The 16,530-nt window shown below is 46.0% G+C and overlaps 1 protein-coding gene and 1 long non-coding RNA gene across 3 annotated transcripts in view; one reads left to right on the top strand and one right to left on the bottom strand.

Moving 5' to 3' along the window:
• Positions 1-10,442, bottom strand: part of LOC140390325 (uncharacterized) — a 32,245-nt gene extending 21,803 nt beyond the window's left edge. Inside the window, exon 1 of the mRNA XM_072475386.1 lies at positions 10,271-10,442. Within this exon, the coding sequence (XP_072331487.1) occupies positions 10,271-10,442 (172 nt within the window). The remainder of the gene's footprint in view (positions 1-10,270) is intronic.
• Positions 10,443-10,696: 254 nt separating this feature from the next.
• LOC140390326 (uncharacterized) overlaps positions 10,697-16,530 on the top strand; it is a 55,387-nt gene continuing 49,553 nt past the window's right edge. The window contains exons 1-2 of one of the 2 annotated variants that reach the window (XR_011934612.1): positions 10,697-10,838; positions 10,911-11,038. This is a non-coding gene — a long non-coding RNA (uncharacterized lncRNA). Of the gene's footprint in view, positions 11,039-16,530 lie in introns of both variants that reach the window. The other variant, XR_011934611.1, reaches the window with a different exon arrangement.

Raw genomic sequence — 16,530 nt, 5'->3', positions numbered from 1 at the left:
ATCTGACCCCAGGGGGTGCCCCACGGTGGCCTGGCCCGCGATCGGGGCCCACCGATTCGCGGGCGGGCCTGTGCCGTGGGGGCACTCTTTCCCTTCCGCCTCCGCCACGGCCTCCACCATGGCGGAGGCGGAAGAGACTCTCCCCACTACGCATGCGTGGGAAACTGACAGCGGCCGCTTACGCTCCCGCGCATGCGCTGGGAAACTGACAGCGGCCGCGCATGCGCCGCAGTTCCGCGCCAGCTGGCGGGGCAACAAACGCCATTTCCGCCAGCTGGCGGGGCGGAAATCCCTCCGGCGTCGGCCTAGCCCCTCAATGTTGGGGCTAGGCCGCCAAAGATGCGGAGACTTCCGCACCTTTGGGCCGGCGCGATGCCCGTCTGATTGGCGCCGGCTTTGGCGCCAGTCGGCGGGCATCCCGCCGTTGGGGGAGAATTTCGCCCCTGGTGTGGACGGCACCAGCGGGAACCCGTATTGGGCAGGCCGCTCGGCCCATCCGGTCCGGAGAATCGGCGCTCGCCGTTTGCAAACGGGGAGTGGCGATTCTCCCAACGGCCAGCCGTGATTCTCGCCGCGCCGGTTTGGGGGGGGGGGGGGGAGAATTGCATGTGGGCGTCGGGGCAGCGTGGCGGGACACGCGCGGCGCCCCGGCGATTCTCCCAACTGACGTGGGGGAGGGGGGGGAGAATTCCACCCAAAGGGTTGGATTCTCCGGTCCCCCAGCCACATGTTTCTCAGCGACGCGCCTTTCACTGGCGGCGGGATTCTCTCTTCCCGCCGCTTGTCAATGGGATTTTCCATTGAAGCCACCCCATGCCACCGGGAAACCTACGGGCGGGGGTACTCTGCCAGCGGGAGCAGAGAATCCCAACCATCAGAGAATCTAGTCCGGGTTATATTTGCTGTACTCCACACATTGACATTGTGTCCACGTGAAAGAGCAGAGCAGGTTTTGTTTTAACATTTCATGGGAGTGTCAGCCTGGATTTTGTGTTCAAGTCCGGAGTGACTCAGAGACAAGTGCGCTGCTTACAGAGACATGCTGACAGCTGAAAGAAGCTGAATTACCTCTGAGCACAGATGTTGGCTACTGCACCGGACAATCTAACTTTGAATACTTCCTCGGAATTTAGTTTCAGCTCTACTGGAAGAGTCGGAGGAGGTCTCGGCACTGTAGCGCTCCCTCAATACTGAAGCATGTCCAGATATTGTGATTAGAATCCTGAGTGAATGGGCTGCAGGCTGGCACAATCTAAGGTCCAGGACCATGTGCTGAGGGACGCACTAAATCTTTGGGGCAGTTGCCACAGAGACCCAATGGAGAATAGTCGCTGTTTAAGACCTTTCAGCCATCATGCACTGAGCGGCTGGATCATTGCAGAACCCCACAGGCCTGACATGGAGTGTACATTGCAAATATGGAGGGGTGGAAATTATACCGGGGCAGCTCAGAATGCAACCTGCCTTATGGAGAAAAGGTCCTGCACTTCCTGTAATTTTTCAATTTGAAATGTTTTGCCCTCAGTCTGCAAGCCTGATAGCGAATATAAATTGTAAATATCAAGAGCATTGCAATTGTATTGAAGGAGCAGCTGAATATGCTGCACGGGACAAGATGAATTTATAGCACTTTTCTGCAATTTTCAAGTGTAAATGCTTTGTACTTTCTTTTATCCATGTAAGGAAGGCTTTACAATCTAGGCCAACATTTATTACTCACTCCTTGAATGCTATGTAAGCATTCTACTGAAGTCTCCAAATGTGAAGCCTTTTCTTCCAAGTTGACAAGTTCTGAAACATACTCACTCAAGGACAGTTGACATTCTATTCAGGACTTATGAGAGGGTCCAGTTTCTTTTCTTCAATAATTTAGAGTAGCCAATTCCCCCCCCCCCCCCCCCCCCCCCAATTAAGCGGCAATTTAGCATGGCCAATCCACCTAACCTGCACATTTTGGGTTGTGGAGGTGAGACCCACGCAGACACAGGGAGAATGTGCAAATTCCACACAGACAGTGATCCGGGATTGAAGCCAGGTACCTCAGCGCCAGAGACAGCAGTGCTAACCATTAGGCAGCCATGCCCCCCCCTTCAGAGAGGGGCCAGTTAATCTATTTCTAAACCCAGCTACAGTTAGAGGTCCAGTTAATTCAATATTAAATCCCAGCTACAGTTAGAGGTCCACTTAATTCAATATTAAATTACAGCTACAGTCAGAGGTTCCAGTTAATTCATTTCTAAACACAGCTACAGTTAGAGGGTCCAGTTAATTCAATATTAAATCCCAGCTACAGTTAGAGGGTCCAGTTAATTCAATATTAAATTCCAGCTACAGTTAGAGGGTCTAGTTACTTCAATGTTAAATTCCAGCGACAGTTAGAGGTCCACTTAATTCAATATTAAATTACAGCTACAGTCAGAGGTTCCAGTTAATTCATTTCTAAACCCAACTACAGTTAGAGGTCCAGTTAATTCAATATTAAATTCCAGCTACAGTTAGAGGGTCTAGTTACTTCAATGTTAAATTCCAGCTACAGTCAGAGGTTCCAGTTAAATCAATATTAAGTCCCAGCTACAGTTAGAGGTCCACTTAATTCAATATTAAATTACAGCTACAGTCAGAGGTTCCAGTTAATTCATTTCTAAACCCAACTACAGTTAGAGGTCCAGTTAATTCAATATTAAATCCCAGCTACAGTTAGAGGGTCCAGTTAATTCAATATTAAATTCCAGCCACAGAGGGTCTAGTTACTTCAATGTTAAATTCCAGCTACAGTCAGAGGTTCCAGTTAATTCAATATTAAATTCCAGCTACAGTCAGAGGTTCCAGTTAATTCAATATTAAATCCCAGCTACAGTTAGAGGTCCACTTAATTCAATATTAAATTACAGCTACAGTCAGAGGTTCCAGTTAATTCATTTCTAAACCCAACTACAGTTAGAGGTCCAGTTAATTCAATATTAAATTCCAGCTACAGTTAGAGGGTCCAGTTAATTCAATATTAAATTCCAGCCACAGAGGGTCTAGTTACTTCAATGTTAAATTCCAGCTAGTCAGAGGTTCCAGTTAATTCAATATTAAATTCCAGCTACAGTCAGAGGTTCCAGTTAATTCAATATTAAATTCCAGTTGCAGTCAGAGTGTCCAGTTAATTCAATATTAAATCGCAGCTCTCGATGGAGTTCCAGTTAATTCAATATTAAATCCCAGCTACAGTTCAATGCTCCAGTTAATTCAATATTAAACCCCAGCTGTAGTTAGAGGTCCAGTTAATTCAATATTAAACCCCAGCTTTTGTTAGTAGTCCAGTTAATTCATTATTAAATCCCAGCGACCGTCAGTCGTCCAGTTAATCCATTGCTAAACCCAGCTCTAGTTAGACGGTCCAGTTAATTCATTATTAAACCCCGGCTCCAGTTAGAGGTCCAGTTAATTCATTATTAAATTCCATCTACAATTAAAGGGTCCAGTTAATTCAATATATTTTTTTAAAACTTAGAATCCCCAATTATTTTTTTTTCCAATTAAGGGGCAATTTAACATGGCCAATCCACCTAACCTGCATGTCTTTGGGTTGTGGGGGTGAAACCCACGCAGAGATGGGGGAATGCGCAAACTCCACACGGACAGTGCCCGAGGGCCGGGATTCGTATCCGGGTCCTTAGCGCCGCAGGCCCAGTGCTAACCACTGCGCCACATGTCGCCCTCAGTTAATTCAATATTAAATCCCAGCTACAGTCAGAGGGTCCAAATAATTCAATATTTAATCCCAGCTACAGTCAGAGGGTTCAGTTAATTCAATATTTAATCCCAGCTACTGTCAGAGGGTCCAGTTACTTCAACATTAAATCACAGCTACAGTTAAAGGTCCAGTTAATTCAATATTAAAATCTAGCTACAGTCAGGGGTCTGGTTATTTAAATATTAAACCCCAGCTCCAGTGAGAGGTCCAATTAATACGATATTAAACCCCAGCTACAGTCAGAGGGTCGAGTTAATTCAATATTAAATCCCAGCGACAGTCAGAGGGTCACATTAATTCAATATTAAATCCCAGCTACAGTCAGAGGGTCGTGTTAATTCAATATTAAATACCAGCTACAGTCCGAGGGTCGGGTTAATTCAATATTAAATCCCAGCTACAGTCAGAGGGTCGAGTTAATTCAATATTAAATCCCAGCTACAGTTCGAGGGTCGAGTTAATTCAATATTAAATCCCAGCTAGTCAGAGGGTTGAGTTAATTCAATATTAATCCCAGCTACAGTCAGAGGTTCCAGTGTATTCATTATTAAATTCCAGCGAGTCAGATGGTCCCATTTATTCAATATTAAACCCCAGCTGCAGTCAGAAGGGCCAGTCACTTCAATGTTTATTCCCAGCTACAGTAAGATGTCTAGTTATTTCAATATTAAACTCCAGCTACAGTCAGAGGGTCCAGTTGATTCAATATTAAATCCCAGCTACAGTTAGAGGTCCACTTAATTCAATATTAAATCCCAGCTACAGTTAGAGGTCCAGTTAATTCAATATTAAATCCCAGCTACAGTTAGAGGGTCCAGTTAATTCAATATTTAATCCCAGCTACAGTCAGAGATTCCAGTTAATTCATTTCTAAACCCAACTACAGTTAGAGGTCCAGTTAATTCAATATTAAATTCCAGCTACAGTTAGAGGGTCCAGTTAATTCAATATTAAATTCCAGCCACAGAGTGTCTAGTTACTTCAATGTTAAATTCCAGCTAGTCAGAGGTTCCAGTTAGTTCAATATTAAATTCCAGCTACAGTCAGAGGTTCCAGTTAATTCAATATTAAATTCCAGTTGCAGTCAGAGTGTCCAGTTAATTCAATATTAAATCGCAGCTCTCGATGGAGTTCCAGTTAATTCAATATTAAATCCCAGCTACAGTTCAATGCTCCAGTTAATTCAATATTAAACCCCAGCTGTAGTTAGAGGTCCAGTTAATTCAATATTAAACCCCAGCTTTTGTTAGTAGTCCAGTTAATTCATTATTAAATCCCAGCGACCGTCAGTCGTCCAGTTAATCCATTGCTAAACCCAGCTCTAGTTAGACGGTCCAGTTAATTCATTATTAAACCCCGGCTCCAGTTAGAGGTCCAGTTAATTCATTATTAAATTCCATCTACAATTAAAGGGTCCAGTTAATTCAATATATTTTTTTAAAACTTAGAATCCCCAATTATTTTTTTTTCCAATTAAGGGGCAATTTAACATGGCCAATCCACCTAACCTGCATGTCTTTGGGTTGTGGGGGTGAAACCCACGCAGAGATGGGGGAATGCGCAAACTCCACACGGACAGTGCCCGAGGGCCGGGATTCGTATCCGGGTCCTTAGCGCCGCAGGCCCAGTGCTAACCACTGCGCCACATGTCGCCCTCAGTTAATTCAATATTAAATCCCAGCTACAGTCAGAGGGTCCAAATAATTCAATATTTAATCCCAGCTACAGTCAGAGGGTTCAGTTAATTCAATATTTAATCCCAGCTACTGTCAGAGGGTCCAGTTACTTCAACATTAAATCACAGCTACAGTTAAAGGTCCAGTTAATTCAATATTAAAATCTAGCTACAGTCAGGGGTCTGGTTATTTAAATATTAAACCCCAGCTCCAGTGAGAGGTCCAATTAATACGATATTAAACCCCAGCTACAGTCAGAGGGTCGAGTTAATTCAATATTAAATCCCAGCGACAGTCAGAGGGTCACATTAATTCAATATTAAATCCCAGCTACAGTCAGAGGGTCGTGTTAATTCAATATTAAATACCAGCTACAGTCCGAGGGTCGGGTTAATTCAATATTAAATCCCAGCTACAGTCAGAGGGTCGAGTTAATTCAATATTAAATCCCAGCTACAGTTCGAGGGTCGAGTTAATTCAATATTAAATCCCAGCTAGTCAGAGGGTTGAGTTAATTCAATATTAATCCCAGCTACAGTCAGAGGTTCCAGTGTATTCATTATTAAATTCCAGCGAGTCAGATGGTCCCATTTATTCAATATTAAACCCCAGCTGCAGTCAGAAGGGCCAGTCACTTCAATGTTTATTCCCAGCTACAGTAAGATGTCTAGTTATTTCAATATTAAACTCCAGCTACAGTCAGAGGGTCCAGTTGATTCAATATTAAATCCCAGCTACAGTTAGAGGTCCACTTAATTCAATATTAAATCCCAGCTACAGTTAGAGGTCCAGTTAATTCAATATTAAATCCCAGCTACAGTCAGAGGTCCAGTTAATTCAATGTTAAATCCCAGCTACAGTCAGAGGTCCAGTTAATTCAATTTTAAATTCCAGCTACAGTAAGCGGTCCAGTTAATTCAATATTAAATCCCAGCTACAGTTAGAGTTCCAGTTAATTCAATATTAAATCCCAGCTACAGTTAGAGTTCCAATTAATTCAATATTAAATCCCAGCTACAGTTAGAGTTCCAGTTAATTCAATATTAAATCCCAGCTACAGTCAGAGATTCCAGTTAATTCAATATTAAATCCCAGCTACAGTCAGAGGGTCGAGTTAATTCAATATTTAATCCCAGCTACAGTCAGAGATTCCAGTTAATTCAATATTAAATCCCAGCTACAGTGAGAGGTCCAGTTAATTCAATATTAAACCCCAGCTACTGTCAGAGGGTCCAGTTAATTCAATATTAAATCCCAGCTACAGTCAGAGGGTCACATTAATTCAATATTAAATCCCAGCTACAGTCAGAGGGTCGAGTTAATTCAATATTAAATCCCAGCTACAGTTCGAGGGTCGAGTTAATTCAATATTAAATCCCAGCTACAGTCAGAGGGTTGAGTTAATTCAATATTAATCCCAGCTACAGTCAGAGGTTCCAGTGTATTCATTATTAAATTCCAGCGAGTCAGATGGTCCCATTTATTCAATATTAAACCCCAGCTGCAGTCAGAAGGGCCAGTCACTTCAATGTTTATTCCCAGCTACAGTAAGATGTCTAGTTATATCAATATTAAACTCCAGCTACAGTCAGAGGGTCCAGTTGATTCAAAATTAAATCCCAGCTACAGTCAGAGGTCCAGTTAATTCAATGTTAAATCCCAGCTACAGTCAGAGGTCCAGTTAATTCAATTTTAAATCCCAGCTACAGTAAGCGGTCCAATTAATTCAATATTAAGTCCCAGCTACAGTTAGAGTTCCAATTAATTCAATATTAAATCCCAGCTACAGTCAGAGATTCCAGTTAATTCAATATTAAATCCCAGCTACAGTCAGAGGGTCCAGTTAATTCAATATTTAATCCCAGCTACAGTCAGAGATTCCAGTTAATTCAATATTAAATCCCAGCTACAGTGACAGGTCCAGTTAATTCAATATTAAACCCCAGCTACTGTCAGAGGGTCCAGTTAATTCAATATTTAATCCCAGCTACAGTCAGAGATTCCGGTTTATTCAATATTAAATCCCAGCTACAGTCAGAGGGTCCAGTTAATTCAATATTTAATCCCAGCTACAGTCAGAGATTCTAGTTAATTCAATATTTAATCCCAGCTACAGTTAGAGGTCCAGTTAATTCAATATTAAATCCCAGCTACAGTCAGAGGGTCCAGTTAATTCAATATTTAATCCCAGCTGCAGTCAGAGGTCCAGTTAATTCAATATTTAATCACAGTTACAGCTAGAGGTCCAGTTAATTCAATATTAAATCCCAGCTACAGTGAGAGGTCCCGTTAATTCAATATTAAATCCCAGCTACAGTCAGAGGTCCAGTTAATTCAATATTAAACCCCAGCTTCTGTCAGAGGTCCAGTTAATTCAATATTTAATCCCAGCTACAGTCAGAGGTCCAGTTAATTCAATATTTAATCACAGTTACAGCTAGAGGTCTAGTTAATTCAATATTAAATCCCAGCTACAGTCAGAGGATCCAGTTAATTCAATATTTAATCCCAGCTACAGTCAGAGATTCCAGTTAATTCAATATTAAATCCCAGCTACAGTGAGAGGTCCAGTTAAGTCAATATTAAACCCCAGCTACTGTCAGAGGGTCCAGTTAATTCAATATTAAATCCCAGCTACAGTTAGATGTCCAGTTAATTCAATATTAAATCCCAGCTAGTCAGAGGTCCAGTTAATTCAATATTAAATCCCAACTACAGTCAGAGGGTCCAGTTAATTCAACATTAAACCCCAGCTACAGTGAGAGGTCCAGTTAATTCAATATTTAATCACAGTTACAGCTAGAGGTCCAGTTAATTCAATATTAAATCCCAGCTACAGTTAGAGGTCCAGTTAATTCAATATTAAATCCCAGCTACAGTCAGAGGTCCAGTTAATTCAATATTAAATCCCAGCTACTGTCAGATGGTCCAGTTAATTCAATATTTAATCCCAGCTACAGTGAGAGGTCCAGTTAATTCAATATTATATCCGAGCTACAGTCTGAGGTCCAGTTAATTCAATATTAAATCCCAGCTACAGTCAGAGGGTCCAGTTAATTTAATATTAAATCCCAGCTACAGTCAGAGTGTCCAGTTAATTCAATATTAAATCCCAGCTACAGTCAGAGGGTCCAGTTAATTCTATATTAAATCCCAGCTACAGTCAGAGATTCCAGTTAATACAATATTAAATCCCAGCTACAGTGAGAGGTCCATTTAATTCAATATTAAACTCCAGCTACTGTCAGAGGGTCCAGTTAATTCAATATTAAATCCCAGCTACTGTCAGGGGGTCCAGTTAATTCAATATTAAATCCCAGCGACAGTCAGAGATTCCAGTTAATTCAATATTAAATCCCAGCTACAGTGAGAGGTCCAGTTAATTCAATATTAAATCCCAGCTACAGTCAGAGATTCCAGTTAATTCAATATTAAATCCCAGCTACAGTGAGAGGTCCAGTTAATTCAAACTAAACCCCAGCTACTGTCAGGGGGTCCAGTTAATTCAATATTTAATCCCAGCTACAGTCAGAGATTCCAGTTAATTCAATATTAAACCCCAGCTACAGTCAGAGGTCCAGTTAATTCAAACTAAACCCCAGCTACTGTCAGAGGGTCCAGTTAATTCAATATTAAATCCCAGCTACAGTCAGAGGTCCAGTTAATTCAAACTAAACCCCAGCTACTGTCAGGGGGACCAGTTAATTCAATATTAAATCCCAGCTACAGTCAGAGGTCCAGTTAATTCAAACTAAACCCCAGCTACTGTCAGGGGGTCCAGTTAATTCAATATTTAATCCCAGCTACAGTCAGAGATTATAGTTAATTCAATATTAAATCCCAGCTACAGTTAGAGGTCCACTTAATTCAATATTAAATCCCAGCTACAGTCAGAGATTCCAGTTAATACAATATTAAACCCCAGCTACAGTGAGAGGTCCATTTAATTCAATATTAAACCCCAGCTACTGTCAGAGGGTCCAGTTAATTCAATATTAAATCCCAGCTACAGTCAGAGGTCCAGTTAATTCAAACTAAACCCCAGCTATTGTCAGGGGGACCAGTTAATTCAATATTAAATCCCAGCTACAGTCAGAGGTCCAGTTAATTCAAACTAAACCCCAGCTACTGTCAGGGGGTCCAGTTAATTCAATATTTAATCCCAGCTACAGTCAGAGATTATAGTTAATTCAATATTAAATCCCAGCTACAGTGAGAGGGCCCGTTAATTCAATATTAAATTCCAGCTACAGTCAGAGGTCCAGTTAATTCAAACTAAACCCCAGCTTCTGTCAGAGGTCCAGTTAATTCAATATTAAATCCCAGCTACAGTCAGAGGTCCAGTTAATTCAATATTTAATCACAGTTACAGCTAGAGGTCCAGTTAATTCAATATTAAATCCCAGCTACAGTCAGAGGATCCAGTTAATTCAATATCAAATCCCAGCTACAGTCAGAGATTCCAGTTAATTCAATATTAAATCCCAGCTACAGTCAGAGGATCCAGTTAATTCAATATCAAATCCCAGCTACAGTCAGAGATTCCTGTTAATTCAATATTTAATCCCAGCTACAGTTAGACGTTCAATTAATTAATTACAAAATCCCAGCTACATATTAGCGATCCATGTCAGAGTGTGGAGCTGGAAGCTGAAGGCAGAAAGTGCCGGGGAAGCTCCCTGTTCACTGTTTAAATGGCAATGAAAGATCTGAAGAAATAGCCGAGTTTCCTTCAGTGTAAATCAGCGAGGGATGGAAGACCAGCTTCGATGAAAACACTCACACAGACCGGGAACTCAGAAATAGAATTACTGCTGATAGGAGTTGTGCAAAAACAAGAGGGGGAACTTACCGAAGAGGAAAATGAAACAACCGGTGAGCAGGAAAACATTGGTCAGTTGAAAGTGATCTTTTTTCCTGCACATAGTGAGCTCCGGGTACCCACAGCCGAGCCACCCCGAATGAAACAACAGGGCCAGTTTCACATGTGAGCTTCCTGTTTTCAGCGCCAGTGAACAGATCATTGCATTGTGCCAAAAAACAGTCAATGGAAGTGTTGGGAGGGCAACACTCCAGCGCTGGCTCTTTAAAGCAGGAATTGAGGCGGAGGTGGCGGAGAAGGGGTTGATGGTGCAGAATGTTCCGCGCAGGCTCTGTTCTCTGTCCAACCCAGAACCCAGCAGTTCCTATACTGTGACCCAGCAATCTTTCCGTCACAGGTTAACACACATCCTCATTCACACTTGCGGTGGGAACAATTACACATACAATACAGCCCAAAGACTTGTACAGAACAAGCTCCCAAAGAGAAATTAAAACACCTCGCAAATGAATGTTACCACGTCTGACTGAAACATCCACTCCTATTTGCTGCTGTCAAGTGAACCCTCACCTCAGCTCCTGCAGACCAGACAGACAGGGTAAGTTTTCAAGGGATCTCCCACCATTAATGCAATTCGTTTCTGCACCATGTATTGCTTTTGTTTCATCAGATGATTCACCTCCAAATGTGAGGCTTCGGTTTAAAATCTGGATGAAGGTGCCTCTGTCCCCCCTACACGCAACCTCCTCGTTGTCCTGCAGCTGCTCATTGTGGTTCCTGATGTACTATCGTGTTGGGGTAAGAATAAACAGCCAGGCCCGAGGATTGAAGTTGGAGTGTTTTTTAAATAAATTTAGAGTACCCAATTTTATTTTTTTCCAATTAAGAGACAATTTAGCGTGGCCAATCCACCGAACCTGCATCTCTTTGTGTTGTGGGGGCGAACCCCATGCAAACACAGGGAGAATGTGCAAACTCCACACGGACAGGGACCCAGAGCCGGGATCGAACCTGGGATTTTGGCGCCGTGAGGCAGCAGTGCTAACCCACTGCGCCACCGTGCTGCCCTTGAAGTTGGAGTGCTGGCTTCATATCTGAGCCAAACCCTGACCACGCAGCCCACTGAGCTACAGTGAATTTGCAGCCTGACCGATGAGCCCAATTTCATTTCAATTTACTGGTCACAGTAGTGAAACCTGGGGCGAAATTCTCCCCCAACGGCGCGATGTCCGCCGACTGGCGCCAAACATGGCGCCAATCAGACGGGCATCGCGGCGGCCCAAAGGTGCGGAATGCTCCGCATCTTTGGTGGCCTAGCCCCAACATTGAGGGGCTAGGCCGACGCCGGAGGGATTTCCGCCCCGCCAGCTGGCGGAAATGGCGTTTGTTGCCCCGCCAGCTGGCGCGGAAATGCGGCGCATGCGCGGGAGCATCAGGGGCCGCTGACAGTTTCCTGGCGCACGCGCAGTGGGGAGAGTCTCTTCCGCCTCCGCCATGGTGGAGGCCGTGGCGGAGGCGGAAGGGAAAGAGTGCCCCCACGGCACAGGCCCGCCAGCGGATCGGTGGGCCCCGATCGCGGGCCAGGCCACCGTGGGGGCACCCCCCGGGGCCAGATCGCCCCCCGCCCCCCCCAGGGCCCCGGAGCCCGCCCACGCCGCCTGGTCCCGCCGGTAAATACCAGGTTTGATTTATGCCGGCGGGACAGGCAATTTCTGGGCGGGACTTCGGCCCATCCGGGCCGGAGAATCCAGCGGGGGGTCCCGCCAACCGGCGCGGCCCGATTCCTGCCCCCGCCCAATCTCCGGTACCGGAGACTTCGGCGGGGGCGGGGGGCGGGATTCACGGCGGCCTACGGCCATTCTCCGACCCGGCGGGGGGTCGGAGAATGACGTCCCTGGTTCTATGGACTGAACCTGCGCAAGAATCATAGAATTGTAGAATCCCTACAGTGCAGGTGGAGGCCATTCGGCCCATCGACCCTCCCAAGGAGCACCCTATCTAGGCCCACTCCCCACTAAGGGCCAATTTAGCATGGCCCATGCACCTAACCTGCCCATCTTTGGACTGTGGGGGGGGGAAAACGGAGCACCAGGAGGAAACTCACGCAGACACGGGGAGAAAGTGCAAACTGCACACAAGCGGTCACCCAAAGTCAGAATCGAACCCGGGTCGCTGGCACTGCGAGGCAGCAGTGCTAACCACTGTGCCGCCCTTTCGGTGCCAGAAATTGTAAACATGGGTTATGCTCAAAACCACATAGGCTGGTGATTTCTGCAATCATTTAGTGTTATTTCACAACTTTTAAATTGCCGACAGGCCTGTCCTACGGAACAAGTCACACCCACAGCCCCTTTGTACATGATTTTGTACAGTCCTTTTGAGAAGCTCTTCAAACTGCCTCTTTTTTTCGCCTGGTATGTAGGCATGTTTTAATCGTTTGTTTTTAATATCACAAAGTATTTAATATACCGATACACCAAACAAAACTATTTGTTTAGTATCGATTTTTAAAGTTCCTTCAGTGATTTTAAATCAGCTGGAGGGTTGTGCACCCTTATTACAAAGGCTTATCCTTTTCACTCATTAATTCTCGGTTCAATTATTTGAGTTACGCCAGGTCACCAATCTCAAATACATCAAGGGGTACTTTTTATAACAGAAATAAAAACAAACAATTCTATTATGTTGCATTCGTTCACAGTAGAATGGTGTAAATGGTTTTAACTGCAATTTAAACTGGATTCACCAGCACAATTTCGAATGCTTGTTGGCACAGATTCCCAATTATGACCAAAATGGAAAGTCCGCTCCATTCTATTCTGGGGCGTGAAGTCCTTCGGGGATGTCCAGGGGGCAGAAAAGGCGATAGGGAAATGTAAATTCTTTCATTTCGCTCGGAATCTGATTTTTTTTTTGGCTATTGATCAGGTTGTTGATCATGCTTTTGTGCTTTTGGTAAGATGTATTGGGAAATGAAAGATGCTGACTTCTCGCAAGAAAAATAGACACTCTGGTAGTTTTGGAAACAGAATTATGAGGCAGTTTATTTCAGAACAACAATTGAACTTTCAGAGAAAATAAATGGGGCTGGATTCTCCGATTTGCAGACTAAGTGCTGACCCCAGCGGGGGAACAGTGGCGTTTTACACCAGAGAAAATGGTGCAAAAGCTGCACCGATGCTCCGCCCCATTGGGTGGGGGGCTAGCAGCCACACAGCGTAAAGCCCCCGGTTTTACCTGTGGATACGGCCGGAGTACCGCCGGATTCGTGGCCGCGTATGCGCACGGCGGCGGCCTTGTTGCTAACCTCGGTTGGCTCTTAATTCGTTGCCCGTTGGGTCTTTACTGAATTTGCTCTGTTTCTATAACCTTTGCTCCAGAGTCGCCAGGTATCTTTATGATACTGCCACGAGGTTCAAGTTCAAGTACTGATCAATAACTCGACACACCAATTAGTAAGATTCAAATCAAAACACATTTATTATACACAGTCAATCACTACTCATGCATAAACTCTACTTTCTTGGCTATTCTCTATCACTAAAAGGCCTATACTTAGCTTTGGAACTGGCCCACCAGGTCAGGGGAACAAATGGCCTTTCGTTCGATCTGAGTCTGCAGGATTCAAAAGCTGGTATGGACTTGTAGCTAGGAGCCCCTATCTAGTAGCGAGCATTGACTGGAGACTTACTTGGTTGATGCGGCAGCTTAGGCAGCTCACTCTCAAGGGTTGATTCGAGTTGCTGAGTGACCCTGCCAAGAAGGACGATTTGAACTTGGGGGCTTTACTTTATAGTCCCGAGGGGCTTCGCGCCGTTTGGAGCGGACCCCGTATCTGGTTCCAAGTGATTGGACTGCGTTCCGATCACTTGGATCGATTTCTCCAATACTGGAGCCGTTCCCTGATCGCTGGGCGGTTCCTGAGTGTCCGTTGACCTTCCTTTGTCTTGGCTCCTGCTGGCGCCGAGGAGTCTGGCTTGGCCTTATTCACCTTAAATGTTTTGATTGTTCCCGGGGATCGCTCATTAGTGTGCAGATGGCTGGGAGTTTCAGTGCTGTCTGGTTTTTGCAAGTTCTAATACACAGGATTTCTGCACTTGCTCGTTTTTGCCTGTGTTGGCTGAATTTCCCTGGAGTCTTTGCGGTTATCCATTTTAAGTCGGCAAGTGGCCAACCCAGGTGGCTACAGCCTGCAGCAGCTGCGCCGTGCAACATGGCGCAGGCCACGCGCGGACCCAGCCTGCCACATGCTGTCCCCCAGTAATCCCTCTCGCCACCCCCGGACTACCCCCCACCAGTGCCCCCAGCCCCCACCAAAGCCCCGCCTGCCCGCAGAACGGCTCTCCCCCCCCTCTCCCCCACCCCGGCCTGGCGGTGCTGGATTCAGTCTAAAGCCGCCAGGCCAGATTCACAGAAAAAAAGGATGTGTTCTACGCCCATCGGGGGCGGAGCATCGGGGGAGGGCCTCCGGTGACCTCATGCGGCCGTCCCGACAGCGTGCGGTGTACTCGTACGCTGGTTTCGGCGTAAACGGGGATTCTCCGGCCGAACGCGACGGCGACGGCGACCGGGGAATCCCAGCCATGGGGTCTGGGATTGGCAGCCGACAAATGCACAGTACAAAAGTGGCAATACAGGTGGGCAAGATGATTAAGGAGGCATAGGGCCTTCCGGCGGAGTATGTGCCGAAGCATGGGATCGGTGCCGGGCACCCATCCCATTCCGATGCTCCGATCTCTCGCTGCCGCCGTCAGTGAACTCCACGCCTCGCACCCGGCGGGTGGATGAAAATCGGTCATTTGCACCCTGGTTGGAAAACCGTTCTCCAGCTCCCCGATATCCAGCTCTCTCAGCCGAGAGTCCCGTCAATTGGTGCAAGTCCGGGAGCAATGGCTGTTGAGGCGAAGCAAGGAGGTAAATAAACCTTTCAAACATTTTGGGCTTATTAGACCTCAGGGAGTAGTGTGGAAGAACTTGGTGGCAAGTGCGTGGGCACAGGGGTGCACCCTCGGGAGTGGGGTGCCCCGGCTGAGACCCCTATTGTGACACAAATTCATTTAATTCCACCCCCTAGCTGCAACCTACTGGCTGTTGAGACTGGTGACTGCTGACGGGAATCTTGCAAATGCTCTGAGGGCTTCTGATCACGGGGAAACCCACCCAGCCTCATACCCCAGCAGTATCGACAAGGCGATGGGTGTGGCCATACTCAATTGTTGGCGCTCCACAGAAGTGCTGCCCCACTGCAGAGGAAGCAAAGCTACCCCCCCCCCCCCCACCACCCCAAGCAAAGGACACATGCACTGTGGGGCACTGTGGCCGCTGGGACCTTCCCAGACACACTGCCCCTCTCAGAGTAAAATCCTCGCCAGTGACACTATCAGATAGCCCAACTAGAGGATCACCAGCTGTCTCCAAGCCTTGCCCATCCACCGCACCCCTGATCCCATCCAACCTGCCCCCCGATCAGGAAGCCTGACCAGCTCCCGGTCACAACCTGCGTGTAAACTCAGGCTGCACACAACAGTGAAGCTAAGGTCCCTGCGAGTGCACGCGTCTCTCGCTCACCCCCATCTGTAGGACCTGCCTGCACAACAGGCTCTTAGCCTGTAGACAAATGGCTGCACAGTATGAACATCCCCACCACACAAACAGCTGCCACCCTCCTGGTGGGATAGCACAAGGCCCACCCAGCGAGGGGACCACAGTAGGCCACACTGGGAGAAACAGGATAGGGGGCCACACAGCTTATCGCTCAAGCCGGTTGCAGAAGACTCCAGCACCCCTGTTGGCAGGGATGGGTGATGAGGATAGAGGCTCCCCACATCACAGGTCAGGTGCCAGTCACTGATGGGGACAGGGGTGCAGTATGTTTAATCATCTCAAAGGGGCTGGGCGAAGGGGTGGCATGTTGAGGGTGGCGTAGCAGCTATTTGTCCCATTGTACACTCAGTCCTAAATGTCACATTCACTGCTTCATTGTCAACTCTTATTGCAAAAAGCTTTGAACTTAAGAGTGCGGAATGCCTGTTATTTGATATCATTACATCTGCTGAGGAAGTATAAAAATAACTCTGGCAGGGGAAGTGTTGAAAAGTCTAAAAGCATTTTAATTTCGTAATATAGCTCAGTGACTCAGGTATAACAGGAAGGAAAAACAAGATTGGAAATGGGTTGATTCTTGCATGAACAGAGTGACCAAGTGCAGTGTCAAAAGGGTTAATATTTTAGCTAAACCAGCTACAGAGCTCAAGAGTAGTGAATTCACCTACTGCACACCCACGTGATTT

The sequence above is a fragment of the Scyliorhinus torazame genome, chromosome 14, assembly GCF_047496885.1.
Source record: "Scyliorhinus torazame isolate Kashiwa2021f chromosome 14, sScyTor2.1, whole genome shotgun sequence".
NCBI lineage: Eukaryota > Metazoa > Chordata > Chondrichthyes > Carcharhiniformes > Scyliorhinidae > Scyliorhinus > Scyliorhinus torazame.
The sequence above is the reverse complement of the archived record's forward strand: the minus strand, read 5'-3'. Positions and strand labels throughout refer to the sequence as shown.